Source organism: Ordospora colligata (assembly GCF_000803265.1).
Source record: "Ordospora colligata OC4 chromosome Unknown contig_02, whole genome shotgun sequence".
Lineage (NCBI taxonomy): Eukaryota > Fungi > Microsporidia > Ordosporidae > Ordospora > Ordospora colligata.
The window spans coordinates 37,593-57,025 of record NW_014575406.1 but is presented as its reverse complement, the minus strand read 5'-3'; the positions used below and the strand labels follow the sequence as shown (position 1 = coordinate 57,025).

General features: G+C 39.2%; 13 protein-coding genes and 2 non-coding genes across 15 annotated transcripts; 5 read left to right on the top strand and 10 right to left on the bottom strand.

Annotated features, from left to right (window-relative positions):
- Positions 1-31: 31 nt before the first annotated feature.
- M896_020460 (uncharacterized protein) lies at positions 32-1,420 on the top strand (the record flags this gene model as incomplete). Its single annotated transcript, XM_014708766.1, has 1 exon — positions 32-1,420. The coding sequence occupies one exon, from the start codon at positions 32-34 to the stop codon at positions 1,418-1,420; it is 1,389 nt and encodes a 462-aa protein (XP_014564252.1).
- Positions 1,421-1,560: 140 nt separating this feature from the next.
- Positions 1,561-3,921, top strand: M896_020450 (26S proteasome regulatory complex protein; the record flags this gene model as incomplete). The annotated part of the gene is made up of 1 exon (XM_014708765.1): positions 1,561-3,921. One exon carries the CDS (start codon positions 1,561-1,563, stop codon positions 3,919-3,921), a length of 2,361 nt encoding a protein of 786 aa, XP_014564251.1.
- Positions 3,922-4,042: 121 nt separating this feature from the next.
- Positions 4,043-4,369, bottom strand: M896_020440 (uncharacterized protein; the record flags this gene model as incomplete). The annotated part of the gene is made up of 1 exon (XM_014708764.1): positions 4,043-4,369. The coding sequence occupies one exon, from the start codon at positions 4,367-4,369 to the stop codon at positions 4,043-4,045; it is 327 nt and encodes a 108-aa protein (XP_014564250.1).
- A 26-nt stretch (positions 4,370-4,395) lies between these two features.
- M896_020430 (uncharacterized protein) lies at positions 4,396-5,019 on the bottom strand (the record flags this gene model as incomplete). The annotated part of the gene is made up of 1 exon (XM_014708763.1): positions 4,396-5,019. One exon carries the CDS (start codon positions 5,017-5,019, stop codon positions 4,396-4,398), a length of 624 nt encoding a protein of 207 aa, XP_014564249.1.
- A 67-nt stretch (positions 5,020-5,086) lies between these two features.
- On the top strand, positions 5,087-6,865 carry M896_020420 (mitogen-activated protein kinase; the record flags this gene model as incomplete). Its single annotated transcript, XM_014708762.1, has 1 exon — positions 5,087-6,865. One exon carries the CDS (start codon positions 5,087-5,089, stop codon positions 6,863-6,865), a length of 1,779 nt encoding a protein of 592 aa, XP_014564248.1.
- Positions 6,866-7,062: 197 nt separating this feature from the next.
- M896_020410 (subunit delta of TCP-1 chaperonin) lies at positions 7,063-8,520 on the bottom strand (the record flags this gene model as incomplete). Its single annotated transcript, XM_014708761.1, has 1 exon — positions 7,063-8,520. The coding sequence occupies one exon, from the start codon at positions 8,518-8,520 to the stop codon at positions 7,063-7,065; it is 1,458 nt and encodes a 485-aa protein (XP_014564247.1).
- Positions 8,521-8,611: 91 nt separating this feature from the next.
- On the bottom strand, positions 8,612-8,693 carry M896_020400. Its single transcript has one exon. It is a non-coding gene; the product is annotated as a tRNA-Ser (tRNA).
- A 271-nt stretch (positions 8,694-8,964) lies between these two features.
- Positions 8,965-9,246, bottom strand: M896_020390 (uncharacterized protein; the record flags this gene model as incomplete). Its single annotated transcript, XM_014708760.1, has 1 exon — positions 8,965-9,246. One exon carries the CDS (start codon positions 9,244-9,246, stop codon positions 8,965-8,967), a length of 282 nt encoding a protein of 93 aa, XP_014564246.1.
- Positions 9,247-9,386: 140 nt separating this feature from the next.
- On the top strand, positions 9,387-9,457 carry M896_020380. Its single transcript has one exon. It is a non-coding gene; the product is annotated as a tRNA-Thr (tRNA).
- Positions 9,393-10,493, bottom strand: M896_020370 (uncharacterized protein; the record flags this gene model as incomplete). Its single annotated transcript, XM_014708759.1, has 1 exon — positions 9,393-10,493. One exon carries the CDS (start codon positions 10,491-10,493, stop codon positions 9,393-9,395), a length of 1,101 nt encoding a protein of 366 aa, XP_014564245.1.
- Positions 10,494-10,540: 47 nt separating this feature from the next.
- On the bottom strand, positions 10,541-12,079 carry M896_020360 (catalytic protein kinase; the record flags this gene model as incomplete). Its single annotated transcript, XM_014708758.1, has 1 exon — positions 10,541-12,079. The coding sequence occupies one exon, from the start codon at positions 12,077-12,079 to the stop codon at positions 10,541-10,543; it is 1,539 nt and encodes a 512-aa protein (XP_014564244.1).
- Positions 12,080-12,339: 260 nt separating this feature from the next.
- On the bottom strand, positions 12,340-14,127 carry M896_020350 (uncharacterized protein; the record flags this gene model as incomplete). Its single annotated transcript, XM_014708757.1, has 1 exon — positions 12,340-14,127. The coding sequence occupies one exon, from the start codon at positions 14,125-14,127 to the stop codon at positions 12,340-12,342; it is 1,788 nt and encodes a 595-aa protein (XP_014564243.1).
- Positions 14,128-14,473: 346 nt separating this feature from the next.
- M896_020340 (uncharacterized protein) lies at positions 14,474-15,862 on the top strand (the record flags this gene model as incomplete). Its single annotated transcript, XM_014708756.1, has 1 exon — positions 14,474-15,862. The coding sequence occupies one exon, from the start codon at positions 14,474-14,476 to the stop codon at positions 15,860-15,862; it is 1,389 nt and encodes a 462-aa protein (XP_014564242.1).
- Positions 15,863-15,898: 36 nt separating this feature from the next.
- M896_020330 (hydroxyacylglutathione hydrolase) lies at positions 15,899-16,705 on the bottom strand (the record flags this gene model as incomplete). Its single annotated transcript, XM_014708755.1, has 1 exon — positions 15,899-16,705. One exon carries the CDS (start codon positions 16,703-16,705, stop codon positions 15,899-15,901), a length of 807 nt encoding a protein of 268 aa, XP_014564241.1.
- A 34-nt stretch (positions 16,706-16,739) lies between these two features.
- Positions 16,740-19,169, bottom strand: M896_020320 (uncharacterized protein; the record flags this gene model as incomplete). The annotated part of the gene is made up of 1 exon (XM_014708754.1): positions 16,740-19,169. The coding sequence occupies one exon, from the start codon at positions 19,167-19,169 to the stop codon at positions 16,740-16,742; it is 2,430 nt and encodes an 809-aa protein (XP_014564240.1).
- Between the last annotated feature and the right edge of the window lie 264 nt (positions 19,170-19,433).

The following is a 19,433-nucleotide window of genomic DNA, read 5'->3' as shown; positions in this document are numbered from 1 at the left end:
TTTGTGAAATTGTAGAATGAAAAGCCCTTGGATGCAGGTGAGTTATATAGAGAAGAGAAGTGTGGATGACCTGGGTGTAAGTGCGCTTGTTGAAGACCGAATATTTTTTATGAAAGGAGGCGTTCTGGTTAGCAAGTGTATTTATTCATATGACGAGCATAAAATGTATTTGAAGATTAATGAGAAAGTTGATTATATGTATTATGCAAGTGGTAGCCTGTTAATAATCTGTGGGAATGCTCTGCATAGATACAGGGTATTTGGAGAAGAAGTAGTGCATAGCAGTAGTCATCAGTTAGTGGATGCGCCTGTGAAAGTATTTGTGAATAAAGGTGATGCAAGGAATGAAGCAGTGTGTTTTTTATACAGCAATAAAAGGATTGAGGTGTACGTGAATGAAGAGGAGAACGGAGATGTTAGGATGGTTGAGAAGGTTGTAGTGTGCAGCAAGGGCGAAGTGTCGAAAGAGGATGAAGTGATTGATTTTGCAATTGATGACGGTGTTTCCTGGTTTCTGGCGCGTTCTGGAAGGATTTATCGATCGTATGACTTTGTAGTGACGCGGATGGTTCTTTTGAGTAAGCCTGTGAGAATGATTCCTGAGCCAATATGTTTTGATGGAAACGCAAGAAGTATTGTAGCGAAGGGAGGAAGGATGTATGTGTGTTATGAGGACGGTATTGAAGTTTACGATGTTCGAAAGAATGTGTTGATGCTGAACTACACATATAAAGTATCGATGTATGAGCTCAGTGTGTTTGAGAGTGTTTTTTGTATGGGAGATGAATTGATTATTGTTGAGGATGCGCCAGTTGTGATTGCAAGTGTAAGGGTGCAGAAGATGTATGGAAATGTTGGAGTGACTAATGACAAGATTTTGTTTGTTAGATGCGATGATGTGATTGAAAAATGCCAAGTGAAGCTTTTGAAAGAGTCTGATGTGTGTGCGAGAGTTGATGAAATGTTTAAGATGACAATTGGTATTAAAGTTGAATATCCTGAGATTGGAGAATGGAGTGATATACCTGAAAGGGCTGCTCTAACGGCACAGAAAGTTGTTAATGACTTTGGAAGCAAGATGATTGATGTATATCGAGGAATATATTTTGAGCTTGTGAGTTTGAATGAGAGTTTCAAGGAGAAGATAGAATCATTAAGCTTTGAGAATGAGATGATACTACGGAAAGCCGAAGGACTTGATATGAAGAAGAGTGGACTTGTGAATAGACTGCAGGTGTTGAATGAAAGGATGAATCAGGTTCTGTGTATGATAAGAATTGATGGAAGTGGGCATAAAGAGATGATTCAGAAGATAAGTAAGACGATTAATGCAGTAAAGTTTAAGAAGCATGAGAAGTATTCGAAGATATTGAAAATGCAGAGAGAGATTTTGAATAGAAGGGCTGAGGGAAGGAGATGAAGTTTAGAGTTTATTGATGGAAGGAAACATGAGTGAATAAAGTGATGAATTGTTTTTGAAGAGTTAGTGTGTTTTGATTGGGAGTGTGAAAGATTGATTGTTATTGAAATGAAATATTTTACCTGGAGACAGCCCATCTAATGCAAACAATCAGGATATTGCCGAATATTCGAGCACTTCTCAGGGAAGGAAAGGAAGAGGAAGCGATTGAAGTGATGAATGCTCATGTTGATGTGATTGCGCCGTATATCCGAGATGATCTGAAGTATGTTAAATGCAAGGATGCGAAGACTAGCCTATGTTTAAGCAAGATATATTTTGTTCTTGAAGACTATGAGCGATCGATTGATTATGCGCTGCAAGCAGGAGATGCATTGGTTGACGATGGGTCATTCTATTACAAGTCCATAGTGTATAGAATGATGGAGCTGGTTGAGAAGAATGGAGATCCTAAGGTTAGAGATGTTGTTTTGAGAATAATTGCAAAGGAAGATGCTGACGAGTCATTACTTGGGTATTTGTTTTGCATAAAAGCATATGAGATGTTTAGAGAAATATTTGAGAAGTATTTATGCGATGGAAATGATTGCCGAGGTGTGCTTGATCTTCTTGTGTCTATTGCAGAGGAGAATGGAAGCATTCGCGAACTGTATGAGGTAATAGTTGCGATCGGGCTTGAGAGTAAGCCGTTTATTTTCTATGTTGTTGATGGATACTTCTATCTTGAGAGGATTGAGAAGGTAAAGGAGATGATTGAAAGGTTTGCCTCTGATGATATTTTGTTGTGCTATGAGATTGCTTTTTATGTTGAGGACAATTACAGACCTGATATTGAAGTGTGCAATATAAATGTGATGAAGATTCTTAGTGGAGAGTTTAAGAGCAGGATTATGTGTTCGTTTCTTCTCGAGAAGAATTTGACGAGCTTTAAGTTTCTTGAGTCTATAGCAAAGACAAGGACGCATTATCTTGGACAGGTGAACTCATTGATGAATCTTGGGACTTCGAATGATACCTTTTACAGAAGCAATACAGATATATTTGGACAGTCGAAGGAGTGGGCCAGGTTCAGCGAGATTTCAAGTATTGGGATGATCCATGCACTAAACTCGAATCCGTATGAGATTCTGAAGAATTACCTACCGAATGAGGTAAGCCAGAAGGAAGGAGGTGCATTAATGGCATTAGGGATTATGAAGGCGGGCACATTCAGTGAGGAGGATACTGAGTACCTGATGTACTTCCTAGACATGGAGGAAAGCCTGACGCCTGATCTTGCACATGGTGTTTGTCTGGGACTTGGACTGATAAACATGGGATCTGTTAATGCAGAGGTGCTTGATAAGCTACGAGGACTGTTGAAAGTAGACAAGACATTGCTGGTGGAGGCATCTGTGTATGGGATTGGCTTGGTTGGACTGAACTCTTGGAATGTGGAGCTTGTGAATGATTTGATTGCGATTGGAAGAGAGACGGAGTTTGAACGTGTGAAGAGAGCAATTGGAGTGGCTGTTTCATTGACGATGATGTTTAGTGAAGAGATGTTCTATGAAGAAGATGCATGTGAGGACGCACAAGAGACGAAGAGCTACATAAATGACCTTCTGGTAGATAAGGACGCTGTTATGAGGAGCAACGGGCTTCTTTCTCTTGGGTCGTCATATGTTGGGACAGGAAGGCTTGGAGTGATTGCCACGGTTTTACCATATGTGAATGACGGTGACGATGATGTTAAGAGAGCAGCAGTGATTGCGATTGGACTAATATGCTGTGATGACCGAGACCTTCTTGTGAGCACTCTAGAGCCTCTTTCTGAGAACCATAACTTTTTTGTTAGGGCAACTACAGCTGTTGTTCTTGGACTGTTTCTGGCAGGCACTGGAGACAAGACATGCTCTGACATACTTGAGGCGCTACTGTATGATAGCAACAACTTGGTGAGGCAGTCTGCATGCATTGGAGCAGGCTTTATTTTGATGGAGTGTAATCCATCGCTTGTACCGAATTACAAGCGTATTATTGAGCGATTGAATAAGCTTGTGGTTGACAAGAAGGAGGATGGAGCGGTTGAGTTTGGAGCAGTGTTTGGAAGAGGACTAAGTGAAGCAGGAGGAAGAAACATTATTTTTTCGGTGAGGAATGTTTCTGGGGTTCTTTCAGCGGATAGAATAGCAGGCGCTATTATGTTTCTTCACTATTGGTACTGGTATCCACTTGTAAACATGATTTCTCTGTGTTTTCTTCCCACAGCAGTATTTTGCTTCAATGAGGATCTTGAGGAGGAGGATCTTGAGATAAAGACGTCAGATTGCTATGATAACCTTCTTATACGCCTTCCGGATATTAAGAAGGCAAGAAGATTCCGACAGAAGCCTGTAGAAGACAAGGAGGTTGTTACTGAATCACCTTCAGTGCTGAAGTCTGGAAGCAGATGCACAATGAGACAGAGGGAGGAGTGTGGCCTTGATGCACCAGCCATTCTGTTTGTGAAGAAGAAATAAAATTCTTAAAGATAGTTGATTTGTCAAGCAAGTTGTAGCACAAGATAGAGCGTGATATAAATATAGAGGCACTTCATGATGTATTTATTGATGATGTTTGATACTGATGGAGTAGTTTGACTTAATCCATGTCGTTTAGCTCTGCTGAGAATGAAACAACATCACCTGGCTCGTACGGAGGCAGTCCAAGTGATGGACATGTGCTGCATCTGAATGCATCTCCCTTATAACAATTTCCACATGCTGACTTTGTGCTTTCTTGGTTTCTCAGCTCACATGTACAGTTTGCACATGGCTTTTTCTTCGGAATTGGATCTGTGCTAGGCTCTGGTGTATTAACAATCATGTCTGTGTGAATGAGAAACTCATTCTGACTCTTCACCCGTGGATCTGTGCGCTTCTTTATCAATGTTTTAAACATTTCCTTCAGCTTTGCTTTTTGTTCCATAAGGGTTTGTGGAATTCAGTTCAGCTCTATTTCTTGAGTGCGTCCTTTGCCAAGTGGTACCATGCCTCCAAGATCGCAGTGTGTTCGTACTCTACTTGCTCTTTCAGTATGATCAGTTCATGCTCTAGTTTATGCAGTACCTGAGTATTTACGTCTACCGGTTCCTTATAGGCACAGGATTCGATGATTGTGCAGTTCATTTCTTCTATTTTCTGTGAAAGTGCTTTGTTTTCATTGATTAGTCTTGTGTTCTCATTTTGAAGGCTTTCTAACTCGCTTGTGTCTGTGCTGCTAAAGAAGAGTTTTTCAAAGAATGCCTCGAGGGCAGGATCAACATCAGCTGTTTCATACTGCTTCATGTACAGAAATAGAATGAGTCCGTGGATTTCGTTTATTGAGTATATTCTTTGGCTTATGCTTATTCCGTATTCATCCTTGTATTTTCTGATCAATGCGTCTTCTATTTGTTTGTAGAGAAACACTTTGCATGTTGAGCATTCGTCTTTGATTTCTATGCCTATGAGATTAAGAATGAAACATATACCATGCAGAGAGATCTGGGGCTTGTCTTGTTTTGCAGATCCGTGGTTATCTTCATTTGAGAAATGTTCACTTTGTAGAATGTCTTGTAGCAACACAGAAATATCCATTTGTTTTGTAAGCATTTGAGATTATGTTCCAAGCACGATCAGCACAATAATGAACCCTAAATATCTGATGGAAGGGATATTCAACAGCAAGGATCTGTATGAGTATCTTGAGGAGCAGAAGCAGATGAGCATATCTAAGACGAGAGAGATTGCACTGTACTACAAGGCAACATCGAAGAGTATGGAGGATGATGAGTATTCACTGCGCATCTGGCTGGATTACATCAGACTTCTTATAGACGGCTCAAGAGATTCTACTGAGGCTCGGGAGACATTTAAGATGATAAAGATGAGATTTTGCAAGTTCTACAATTATTGGGAAGCATATATTAGGTTTGAGGCAGAATGTGGAAACGAGGGACTTGGCAAGATTGTACAGCAAAGCATTGAGTTTGTCAAAGTCAAGGAATTTCCAGAGAAAAGAAGCGTTTTGGAGCATCTTAAGCATGTTGAGAATTGTATAAATACTGGAAGAGATCCTAAAGTATGGATTGCTTCATATACAATCAATACAGAAAATGAGACAAACTGTAATTATAGAAATACCACACTAGATAACTGTATTGGTGAATGTGAACGTTTGAATAAATATGCAGGCATGTATGATGCCTGTAATTTTCAATCAACTAATGAACCAAGAATCCTTGGTAATAAAGTGTTTCTATCAGTTGAGGGCAATGATCAAAGTAAAAGAAGCACAAATAGAATGTATGGAGTGAATAGCATGCATAAATCCATGGATTTGCTAAACAATGCAAATAGAGCTCCATCACTGCATCAGCCATGCGTTGGAGGAGTATCTGTTAAGTTTGATATGGAGGATTATTCGCAAGGGATAACAAGTGAGATAAATGCAATGCTTGGAAGAACCACATCTGAAGGCAACAGTCAGTCTCCGAGATCAGATCCGATGTCAATCAGGTCCAGGCAGAGAATGATGATAAAAAACATGGAGATTGAAGTTCTGAGCCAAATAGGAAAGGGAGGGAGTAGTAAGGTTTACAAGGTGCTGCATGGAAGCAATGTATATGCATTGAAAAGAGTCGAGCTTGTTGGAGACGAAAAGATGCTAAACTTGTATACAAACGAGATCAATCTGCTATACAAGTTCAAGGGAACACCTGAAATAGTTGAGATAATGGATCATGAGATTGGAAGAGAGTATCTGGACATGCTATTGGAGTATGGAGAAACAGACCTTTCGAGGATAATAAAGGCTGGAAAGCTTAGCATGAACTTTATCAAGGATGTATGGGAGCAGATGCTTCTTATTGTCAAGAGGGTTCATATGGAAAGGATAATCCATTGTGATCTTAAACCTGCGAATTTTCTTTTTGTAAAAGGGAGGGTGAAGTTGATTGACTTTGGGATATCCAAGGTGATTAGAAATGACACAACGAGTATTCTATCTGAGGAGCAGTGTGGGACTGTGAACTACATGTCACCTGAGGCTGTGATGCAGAGCAAGTCTAAGATGGGAAGGAGCTCAGACATCTGGTCATTGGGATGTATTCTATATGAAATGGTGCATTCAAGGCCGCCTCTGCATGAATATCCAAACATAATACAGAAGATTCAGAAACTACAGGAGTATTCTGGATTTAAGTACGCGAGTGGTAATAAATTGGCAGTTGATGTGATGAAGGAGTGTTTAGTAAAGGATCCAAAGAAAAGGCCCACAATAGACGCGCTTCTGAGCCATAGATTCATTACTGGCGAGGATGAGCTTGGGTGCACAAAGGAGTTGGTCCAAAAGGTTCTCAGTATTGTAGAACAAGAAAAAAAGCTTTTATGCGTAGATGATATTATGCAGCGCCTAAGCAACACTGATCAGAACCAAGCATGAAATCATTTAAAGTAGGAATCATGAAAGTATGCATGGTGTAATAAGAAACTCTGTTTATAATCATTTTCGTTAACATATTATATTCAGAAGTAAATATCATCACTGATTAAGCAAATTCTCAAATATTCTAGCCTAGCCATCACAGATCAATAAAGTATATAGAATAATCATAATATTATTTCTTGGTTTAATTCTCTTCATCTTCTAGCCGGAAGGATGTCATCAATCTTGAGAATCATAGACACAGTCTCGATTGCAAGAGTGATCATGCTGATGCTTACCTTTGCAGGTTGTATCACAAAGTCATCCTTCACCATGTCTCCTGCATGTCCACTTCGGACACTGATTCCTGCACATTCGTTCTGTTTTAGTTCATTCCTTAATTCAGAAACGATTTCAATAGGATAAAGTCCTGCATTCTTTGCAAGGAAGTACGGGATCCCCTCAAACGCCTTTGCAATCTCTCTCAGCACATACACATTTCCTTCAGTGCATTCGCAAAGCATTGATGCAATACCCATCTCAACAGATCCACCCCCAGGAACCAAAAATGGAACTTCGTTCAGGCACCTCACCACACATAATGCATCATTCAATGACCTCTCTGCTTCATCCACAACCATCTCATCACATCCCCTTAGTACAATGGTGCATCCGTGATCTTTTATCTCAAGCATTCCCTCAACCTCTCCAATCTCAACCTCAGTCAGAGACGACGCTCCCAGCAGATCTATTTCAGAGACTGGCTGGATGCTCAGTGTGGTGCACAGATAATCAATGTCTTTTCTGTCCACAGAGTTAACTACAAGAACATTCAACTGCTTCAAAAAATGGCTGGCAAGACCGCTCAACGATTCTCTCAGAATGCTCTTCTGTACAATAAGCAGTGTGCATCCGCTCTTTTTTATTTTCTTGCACATCTCCAAAATGTATTTCCTTTCATCTTGTATCACCCTGTCCATCAGAGAAGAATCATTTATTAGAATCTTGCTATCCATGTTGGTTTTAGGTGCACTGAGGCAGAATTGCACAACCGCAACTTTGGCCTTCTTCGGCAAGTTTTTAGTGTCAAATTCCAAAAGAATGCTCTTGTATGCCTTCACATCGTCCAATCCTCCTCCAACTTTCTTAATTACTCTTATGCGCTTCTTTTGTCCATTAACATGTTCCATGCCCTCAATTGCTGCATATGCCATCTCGCAACTGCTAGATGACACTATCTTTGAGCTTAGTGCTGTATTCACCGTATTAACAAAATCCTTCTTGTCACATTCAATCTTCACTTTGTTGATGTAGCGAAGCGCTATCCTCTTTACAATCTCAAGATTGTCGCAAATAATCGATGGATGAATATTCCTCTCCAGTAGGGCAGCAACTCTCTCCAGCAGGCATCCAGCAAGCACAACCACGCTTGTTGTCCCGTCTCCGCATTCTTCATCCTGTGTAGAAGACATGTTCGACAGGATCCCATGCACTGGATATCTGTTCAGGTACTTGAGTATCGTTGCACCGTCGTTTGTCACCACTGTCTTCTTGTCTCTCACAAGCATCTTGTCAAGTCCTCTTGGTCCAAGCGATGTGGATAACGTTTGCAAAAGAGACTGAGACGCCTCGAATATCGAAGACCTCACCTGACTTTGCCTCTCAAGTGCCATATTGGGGATGAAAAATTTGGCATTCTTGCACTCTGATGTTTGATGTCTTTGTACAGCATAAATTTGTTTTAAGTGTGTCTGGGTTGCAAAACGACAACGGCAGGATTCGAACCTGCGGGGACAAAGTCCATCGATTTCGAATCGATTGCCTTAGACCACTCGGCCACGCTGTCAAAAATCATTTAACCCATGTTCAAAACATTGGCCTCTAATTACTAGAATATTTCTCAGGATTACATTATTACATTACTCCATCACTACTACTCTATCAACACATTACTAAATTCATCTTAATCCACTACATATCATCTCCCATCTTTCATATCATTAACATATCACTCCATTCATCTCTCATTTTTCATATCCTCACATATTATCAAACACACTTTTATTAACAACCACATAACGCCTACTTCTTAACAATTAATCATTTGCAAACTTTATTCACTTTCGGCCTACCATCCACCTAAACTTGTCAAATGGTTGCCAATATCCAGCATTCAGGTACTTTTCTTCAAGATAGTATCCATTCATATGCCTTATTGCCTTTCTTGCACACTCAACACTTCCATATACTACAAATGCCGTTCCCTCAGTGCGTACTTCGTTTCCTATCCGTATCTGCATTATTGATCCATACTCTCCAAACAGTCGCATTATCAGATCCTTATCAACACTCTTTGGAAGATTACGAACAAAAACAATCTGTGTTTCAATAGGATCCATCCCATGCCCATTCTCAAACCCATTAAACTTTTGCAATTTCAGCATAACACATGCATTAAACCTATGTCCAGAAACTAAACACACAAATATTTCTTTATGCACCGCATAGCCATGGTCCAATATGGATTTATAAATTGTTAGGCTTGTTAGTTAAGTGGCAAAACGACTGATTCGTAATCAGTAGGCGTGGGTTCGATTCCCACACAAGCCTTGTCCGTTTTGCCTTTCGTTTTATTCATATCCACTCGCATCTCGTACTTCCCACTCACCACCGCATACCTTATCCAGAAGTTCATTGGATGTTCAACACACTCTGCACTCTCAATCTTTACCATGCAATCGTTCCAATCCTTAGCCATAAAGTGGACTCTAATCGATCTCATGTCTTCTCTTACACCAAAACCCTCTGCATAATACTCAATCTTTTCACTCATCACCACCACACCAGATAAATCCCATCTCACCACATTGTTCACCTCATCATATACACTACTTCCTGCCTTATGCCGGTGAACAACCTTCAATGCCTCCCTGGGCACTGGTAAAAAAACCACAAGCTCGTCAAACTTCGTGGGTTTGCTACATTTCACAACATATCCTCCTTCTTCTTCATACACTATTACTAAAGGGCGCATGTTCCTTACTGCATAATACCTAAACACCTCACTCTCGATCCCACTCGATTTGATCTCTATCTTTATTCCATTTACTTCATTGTGAATCACTTCATTACTCTTGTATTCGATCGTTTGTGCATCCAATTTATCAATCGCAATCTTAATCATCCGTTCTTCTCCAAAAACAGTCTTTAAGTATACACTTCCTTCAGCTTTATTCATAACTATCCGGTCTCTATCCACTATTGCATTATGCCTCTCAAAAACATCCAAATACCCATTGTAATTACTTATGCCTGCAAAAAAATGTTTTCCTCTGCCATCACGTACCTCTTTCTCGGGTTTACTGATAATTCTAAACAGTTGAAAATAATTTCCCAATACATTCTTCTCGCAAATCATGCCTATACTCCTTTCTAGCCGTATTCGAAGCCGCTCTAAGTACTTCAATGCAGAAATGCCGCTCATCGATTTGTACAATACTCCAACAACCACATCATTCATCCTCACTCTTAACAGCTGAGCACCTTCATCTTCACTCACAACATCCCCAATGCTTCCAAAATACTTACCTGTATCTCCATACAATATCTTTCCATCGTGCCTAACTATAAAAATCTCCTCTATCATTGTTTATTTATATTCAAAAATAAATAAATCATGTGCAATTCACATAATCACATCATTTGCATTATCAACGGCAATATTCTTTTCAGTCCACACTTTAACTGATGCGGAAGACCATCTCCAATCTTAAGCATCCGTTCCCCACTTCTTACTGCCAAATCCAGACATTCAACTTCAATCATCTCTCCATCAATCAAAAGAAATACAAGTGAAAACCCGTTCCTAACACACCATCCAATACCTGAAGCATAATAATACCTGCTTTCGCTTCGAATATTCATCTCACTTGCCTCAGCTGCCCAGGGCATCGACATCGACAGCTGCTGCTTAGAAAGACAATCCACAAGAATAGGCTGTCTTCGTGAAAACCAGCACACCTCTTCATCTATCTTCTTACATCTTTGCATCAGCTCAAAAACCTTTTCACGCAAATCATCTGGAATCTCTGAGCAACTGTACTTTTTGCCTAATCCGTCTATCATTTCATACATTATTCCTACTCTCTTAAGAATAACTCCTTTCGTGTTTTCATTATACAAAAAATCTCCTGAAAACATATAGCTAAACCTTACTCCGTCATCGTTTATAACTATCTTTGCAGTCCTCTGCATAGCAATCTTGATGTATGCTGCCATTAGACTTAATATCTTTAACTTTTGATTCGTAACCATTATTAGCTCGACTTCTCGACCATTCACATACACTACATACTCAAATCTTTGTCCACACATACATTCTATCATCCCATGCTTGTATTCATCTTTATACTGCATTCTAGCAGTCACCTTAACATCTCCCATCTCAACACATCCTCTGCTTTTTCTGATCATTCCATGCTTCGTTTCCTTTTCAAAATCAAACAGACAGCGAAAGTCTTCAAAGCTCGGAATAAATCTACCAAAACATTCATGCATCAATGCTTCCTTTGAACAAATTCTCTTTCGCACATCAACCTCCAGTAGTCTTTCAAGTAAATCCTTCACACTCGATGAACACACCGGCATTAAAGATCCTTTCATGTACTTCTTCCTCGTCAAAAGCGCATAAAATATAACTCCTACAGACCACATATCCACTCCAAGCGAGTATTCACTTCCACTCGCCATCTCAGGAGCAATGTAATCAGACGTACCACACACTCGACCATCACTCTCATTCAAATAACATGAAAGCCCAAAGTCACATATCTTCGCTGTATTTCCCTTCAAAAGAATATTTCCTAGCTTCAGGTCCCTATGCATTATTCCTTGCGAATGTATGTGCTCCACTCCACACAATATCATTCTCAGTGTCTTCAACGCTACTGACTCATCAACCTCATACTCGTTCAAAAACCCAACAAGATTCATGTCGCACAGCTCTTCCACCAAATACACATGGTTTTCTGTCTCAAAATGATCAATCAAACCAATCACATTTTCATGTTTAGTCATTCCAAGCATTCCAGCCTCCCTATCTGACATCCACTTGCCCATCCTTCCTTTAGAAACAATCTTCACTGCCACCTCATCTCCCTCATCAGAAACACCTTTATACACAGTGCTAGATACACCTTCTCCAATTAGTCCTTTAAGTCTGTATTTTCTCATTCTCACCCCAATCCTTGTCACCTCGTCAAAATAAAATTGCACAATTATCAATCATCACATATTCACAAAAAACCTAGATAATTATCAATCAGTATATACTCATTCACAATCATAATACCAAAATCATCATATACTCACTTATTTGCAAATTATATGCTTATACACAACCATACAAAATATTACAATCCATTTATTCTACAGAATAAATCTTAATCAAAACCATAGACTAATCATATAACACAAGGCTCGTATGAATATATTCATCGGAAATGATTTTCATAGTCAATCAATGAAATCCTAGACTTCCTTCTTCCTTTGCAAACATTCTCACAGCGTTGATTAGGTTTTGCCAAACATTCCTCATAAATCATTCGATCCTCTTCAAAATCATACTCCTCTAAATACCTACCTCCACATTCCTTATCAATCATTTCATTAATCTCAATATAATTCTCTATATACACATCTCTCATCCACACTTCACTCAGCATTCTCCTTTCGTTCATCAAGCACAGCATCTTGTATCTATCACTTCGAAACACTTCACTCCTCACAATCTCAACCACGAGATTATGAGCATCCACACTCCCACTTCGATAAAGCAACAACCTTAGCTTTCCCATAATCTTTTCGCGCATCAGAGGCTTTGCAGCCATGCGCATGAAACCATCTCTTGACAAATAAAGAATCCTGCAATGAGCTGGCATTGCATCATTTGTAGGCGGGCTTAACAGATAACTCACAAACCTAGCATCAAAAATACAACCAGAATTCCTTAGGAGATATCTTTCAATCTCAGAAAGTATTACTCCACGTAGGTCAGCCGTACACAATCCATCTCCCTCATACATCTTCTTCAGAAATCCATAGAAAACATCTGATATCCGCATGCATTTCTCAAAATACACTCTTACATACAAAATCACAAACTCAAACTCAGGTTGGTATCCATTCGAAAAAAACATCCTCAAGACATGGAGCAAACTCCACACTATCTCCTTCTGGTCAAGATGCACTATTTCATGCCCACTCAGAAACCCAACCACCTCTCTAACCAAAAACTCACATTCATAAATCTCATTTCGTTCCTCAACTCGCCTCTTCTGCTCCAGAATGTTAACATTTGCCTGTAAAATCACTTGTGGATACAAATTGGACTCAAGGCACCTAGTAAGAATATCCAGGCACGACCTTTTCATAACACTTCCATATCTGAGCACATAATACACGAAGCTGCTTCCACCTATCTCATTTGCCTTCTGCCCAACCATCTCAAGTATCTCCATCTTCTTTGCATCATTAACCTCACCAGGTTTCATCAACGAATTCACAAGCCATCTGTACTTTTCGTTATATCCTGCCCTCAACACATTCTCCACTGACATCAGCGAATGAATCACCTCCAGAAATAAATACTCAAACTTCATTCCAGACATCTCTTCACTGCCCGTCTCCTCAGATAGTCCAATTATGTTACTCTCTTCTGAGTCTTCGCTATAGCCATCCATCTCTCTGCCATCATCCATCCCATCATCACTCAGAAAGACTAACAATTCCTCATTATGTCTTGAAGAAACTTTCAAATCAACTGTTGCCCTTGTAACACTTGCTGCAATAAACAAAATCTTCCTGATGTACTTATCACTCTCATGTGTCCTAATTGGCACCGTCTCAAAAAAATACCTGAAAACATCAAGAAACTCCTGGTGGTCAGAGTACTCAAAAATCCCCATCTTCTTCAGAACCAAGATCTTCTTGACTATCCCCACAAAAATCTTCAGCATTCGTGACTCATAACATATCGATACATCTCGTAGCTGGTCAATAATTAGGCGTAGCACTCTAGATCCAGTTTTTAATCTGTGCGTGCTCTGCATCTCCTCCTCAATCTTCCCACACAGATCATCCAAAACACTCGGAATGCAAGAAGTTCTTGACTTCATATATGTAATCAACTTTGAGAGCTTCTCTTCACTTATGCAATCCTTCCTGTATACATCCCTGACCATCTGAACATGACTTTCATATCCAAACAAACTCTTCAGCATTCAGGGCATCGTGTTAATGCCACATCATACACACAAACACTCATCTACTACTGGCATCATTACTAAACTTACACTACCCAGCACTTTCGAATTCTTCGTAAATCCTTTTGACTGCGTTATCAAGCTCTGTACACCTCACGCAAATATTCTCTTCAGCCTCATCCACTGCACGAAAAATCTCTAAGTATCTACTTCTTATAATCTCCAAGATCTCCTCCTCAGCTTCAGTGATCATCTTGCTCGACTCCTCAGCTATATTGCTTGATTTATGCATCAGGGTGTTCTATTAATGCATGCACAGATTTATCACTCTATCATTAGATTACATTCGTACAGTAACCCTGGAATGGCCTTGATAAAACGAATCGTGTCAAGGGGAAAATCTTGCTATGTCGTCCATGCAAACGAACAAACATTTCTTCTTGACTATCCATCGAGTGTGTATGGAGTATGTATTTCGTATCCTTCATTTGATAAAAGCCCCAGGCCTCTGAAACTTGCACTCCCAAGACTTACTGACGACATAGACCATGTGCTTATCACCAGGTCAGATTCGTTGGGTGCTCTTTTTATGCAGAAAGACGTTCCAATATACATGACAGAACCGGTTTTTGAACAGATGCTGATGGCTTATCAATCTATTCTGAATCTCAGGTTGTATTACGAGGATGACGGTGATGATGGTGTGCTCATTACTAGTGCAGACATTCAAAGATTCAAACGAAATGTAAGGTTTATCAGGTTTGATGAAGTTTGTCGTTTTAATCAAGTCAGTGTTATTCCACGCTCTGCAGGAACATTTATTGGGTGGGCAAACTATCTTATTGAACTAGATAACAGAAAGACAATATGTTATATCTCATCATTATCGAACAAAAAGCGATTTTCATTGGATGCAGGCTGTATTTCTTCAGACTACCTTATAGTGAACACAGATAAGCAACCGAATATGCATGAAATCGATGCATTTTCAGAGTGCATAAAGTGCTTGGACGATGAAATTGCTATCATTCCTGTTGATCTCACAACATTGCTGCTGGAGGTGGTTTTTCATGTCCTATCGTTACTGCACTTGAAGGACGGAATACCTGTTTACATTGTATATCCGCTGTTTGATCGCTTCTACACAACAGTTGGCATTCAGAACGACTGGCTGAACAGATCATTCTCATCTGTAAAGGATCCGTTCCCAATCAAGGCTTACAAAAGACTTCATGTGCTGACGACAATCGACAACCTTTCAACAATATCTGGACCTGCAGTCGTATTCTGCAGTCCTTTGGAGTTTAGTCTTTATCCACAAGGAGTGTTTGAAAACCAAAAGGTCATGTCAATCAACAGAGTGTTAGATCAAGCAGACGTGCACTACGGTTTAAGGCTCGAGCTTGATCTGGACGAAATAACCTCGATGCATACTGGGACAATAATACACGACATTGAGCCAAGCAAATACTTGTACATTGATACAACATCTAAGTACTTTTACTTGTCTATCGATGGATGCAAAACACAAGTATATGCTGATGAAATGTATATTCATGGAAAACTGAAGTTTAGTGATAAGCAAACATCCACAGAAATGAAGATAGAGTTGGTACAGGAAAAGTGCAAGATAAACGAATTGTTTGCTAACGAACCATTTTTTGTTAACAACAGTCTTTACTACTTTCCAAGAAAAAACCTTAAGATAGAAATCAACAGAGACAGAGTTAGAATAGAAAAGATATCGAATTGAAACGCATTATTGTCTCAGTACAAGTACATCAAGAATTTATTGTCTGTTAAATAAATCCTTTCTGGCACGAAGCTTCGTCATTGCATCTTCTGTAGAAATAAACTCTGTAGGCTCTTTCCCTGTTATTAGTTGTTTATCACATGCTATATTAACACTTTTATATAGAAATGCACGCCTTGGATCGAAAAACAAATTGTATTCTGCCTCATCCTGCAGCTTCAAAAATCGCTTGTTTTTGATGCTTTTTGGAACGATATAGAAATTCTCTGTAAACCGAATGTTTTGCTCATTGTAGTCATGCCCATAGAGCATTAATGCTTCAGGATCTACACGGGCTTTTATTTTTTCAATTGCATCTATCATTTGCCTAGCTGTGCCTTCAAAAAACTTGCCGCATCCAAGTAAAAATAGTGTGTCTCCAGTAGCAAGATATTTTCGTGCAATATAGTAGCAGAAGCTGTCAGACGTGTGACATGGCGTATGAATACACTCAACCTCGATTCCTTCAATATCTAAAATATCACCATGTGCGCAAATCTCGTCTTCAAATCCAGAAATTAGTCGTATGCTCGGCATCTCACTCTTCAGCTCATCAATCCCCCCTATGTGGTCTGAATGTCTATGAGTAGTTAAAACACATACAAGTCGTCGTTCATTCGTGCAATCCTCCATTGCAAGGATCTGCTGTGCACTATACACACTTTCAGTGAATTCAACACGCAGTGCCTTCTTTAACACATCAAACCTGCATGCATCTATGCATATCATGACATCTTCATTGTATATCAGATGCATATAGTTTTTGCCTTCTCCAATCAAAATACTCACTGCAAACACACTCATATGCCTTTCTCAAACTAAATATTTATTTACAATACTATTCATTTACAATCAGCTGTCCATATGCATCATACTCAGCTCTTGATTGCTTTAGTACATATATCATGTGCATGTCGTCAAATCCCTTCAGGTTCTTCCTTCCTTGTTGCACATACACTATTTTAGGATGCTCTACTTGTACACAGTCACAGCAGAACACTCCGCATCCAAGATTAACCAGTCTGGATGCCTTATTAAGTGCTGGTCCATAGAAGCGCACGTGATTGCCAGAAATCTTTGTGTAAAACATCCCACATGATATTCCTACACTGACATCCAAATCAACACATCCAAGCATTTCTTGTATCTTTAATCCCCATAGGCACGCCTCAATCCTATCATGAAACGCTAATACATAAAAGTCAAGCGAAGACTCCACAATCACTCCGAAAAAAATACTGCAGGCCATTATGATTATGTTTCTAACATTTGCAACAATGCATGCATGGATGCCAGCAGGATTTCTCGGGAAGATCTTACAGAACACAAATACCGGATTAGGATTCCTGATCAGAGAGTCATATCCAAGTCTACTTGATGTCTTAAGTACCGGGTTGTAATTTGCACATCCATTGATCGAACTTTCCGTCAATTTTCGTCTTTCATCAGCAACTCTTCGTTTTTTAATAATTGTATTTAACTCATATTCATATTCCAAACAGTCGTTTGATGCAGTTGAGATGCTCCTGGCACATCTAATCTCATTGCAAGGTTTGTATTCATCAAGTATACAAAAATCAGAAATACTCATCGCCACTGCTAACGGACATTCATAATTCATAAATTGCATTATCTTGCCAATATCATTCTCTACTGTATTCAGTACATCAAATCTGGACACAGAGTTATGTAATGGACAGATCATGGGAATCAGGTTCCAGTTGCCAATATTGTCATAGATGTACACACGTTGCGATTCGTTTAGTATTTTGATATGCGCAAAGTTTGAAAAGACTGCATCCATGCCTATTCTACTGACAACCACATGCTCTGATGTCACCATGCAGATCAAATATGACAGTTCAATATTCATTTCAAAAAACAGCATACTGAGTATAGTTCTGAAGTTTTCAAACCACTCAATTGTATCTGCACTTCCATCAATTCTCGAAAACACAGCATTTACAATATGTTGTATATCATCACCTGGTTTTCTTAAACACACAATAAACACATTCAAATAGTGTGCGTCATTGCCTATCATAATCTGCTCAACTACCTTGTTCATTTTCTTACATTCATGCATTAGGTATCTACTTGCATTATTAATACACACATCTCTGTACATTTGTTCAACCATATCCATATGTATATGCTCAAGTCTCAGATACATGGTGCATGGCTGTACATGCCCTTGTAGCGACATAATTGGATTGTAAGACAGATCTAAATGCACTACCTTGTACATCCATCTGAAATCAAATACAATTAGTTGGTTCATAGATGCATTCAAGAAGGTAAGTTGCCTACATTGAATTTCTCGCACCAAGTTTCTTGATATATCCAGATACTCTAGTGCAGGAAGCATTGGCACAAACTCTATAAAATTGCCTCTTGCCTTTAGAATCTTCAGGTTCTTTGCTTGAACATCAAGCGTCCTTAGTTCACAATTACAAATGCTTAAATAGACAAGTTTATCAAATACACCCAGCCTCACACCACGCGTGCCATCGAGAATAACCTTTCTTGCCACTCTTGAGCAAATAAATTGCACTCTTGTAAACGATAAATCGATTACACAAGCCTCGGAAGAATACTCTCTCAGTGGATTGTGCCTCAGAGACAGATACTGATACTTAAATGTCTGTACAAATGAATCAATCATATTATAAGCAAGATTTAGACTAGATGCATTGATCCTGTTAACACTACAAATCTTGTTATGCGATAGGTTAACTTTACTGAATGTCCCAATAATATAAACGCTTCCATATATTTCATTATTGCTTAGATCGATATGCGTAAGCCTTAATCTTGAAATATCAGGAACTTTTCTTATACCGCAGTTTGTAAGCTTTAATCTGCGGAGCCTTCCAAGTGAATTTATTACATCCAAGAACCTAAATCCAACTTTGTATGTGTGCTTGATGATCACAAGTCTGTGCAATGCACTGATTCTAACCGAATCTTCGACTTTATACAGACATTTAATGATAGGCATGCAGTTGTCACCAACCTCTTCCATTATTCCATCGTTGTTTATGCACATGCTAAAAGATACAATGCCTATTTGTGCAGCGATATCCTTGGATTTCGCAAACACCGATCCTGTATAATTATGTATAATTTGTCCTATTACATCGTATATGGCGACAGAGATATTGAAATCTTCTAAATACACATGCTCTGTTGTATAATCTCTCTTGACAGCAATCATTCCAACGTCTCTAGCTATATTGATTCTGTAATACTTCAAAGGAACCTCCATAAGCAGGGCCAATATGCATTTGGAAATGTGATGCAAGCCCCATCACGCTGTGCTTATATCACACATCGTCTTTATATGCATCCATTTCTGAATAATGGATCATAACCATTTAATACACTATTACTATACTATCTTACCTGACTATGCTCCATTGAAATGAATTAAGATAAGAATAGTATGCTTGAACTTAAAACAGTTATTGTATCATATGATTGATGCATGATTGTGTTATTGATCAATGAGGATAAAATGCTTCTAGAGTAC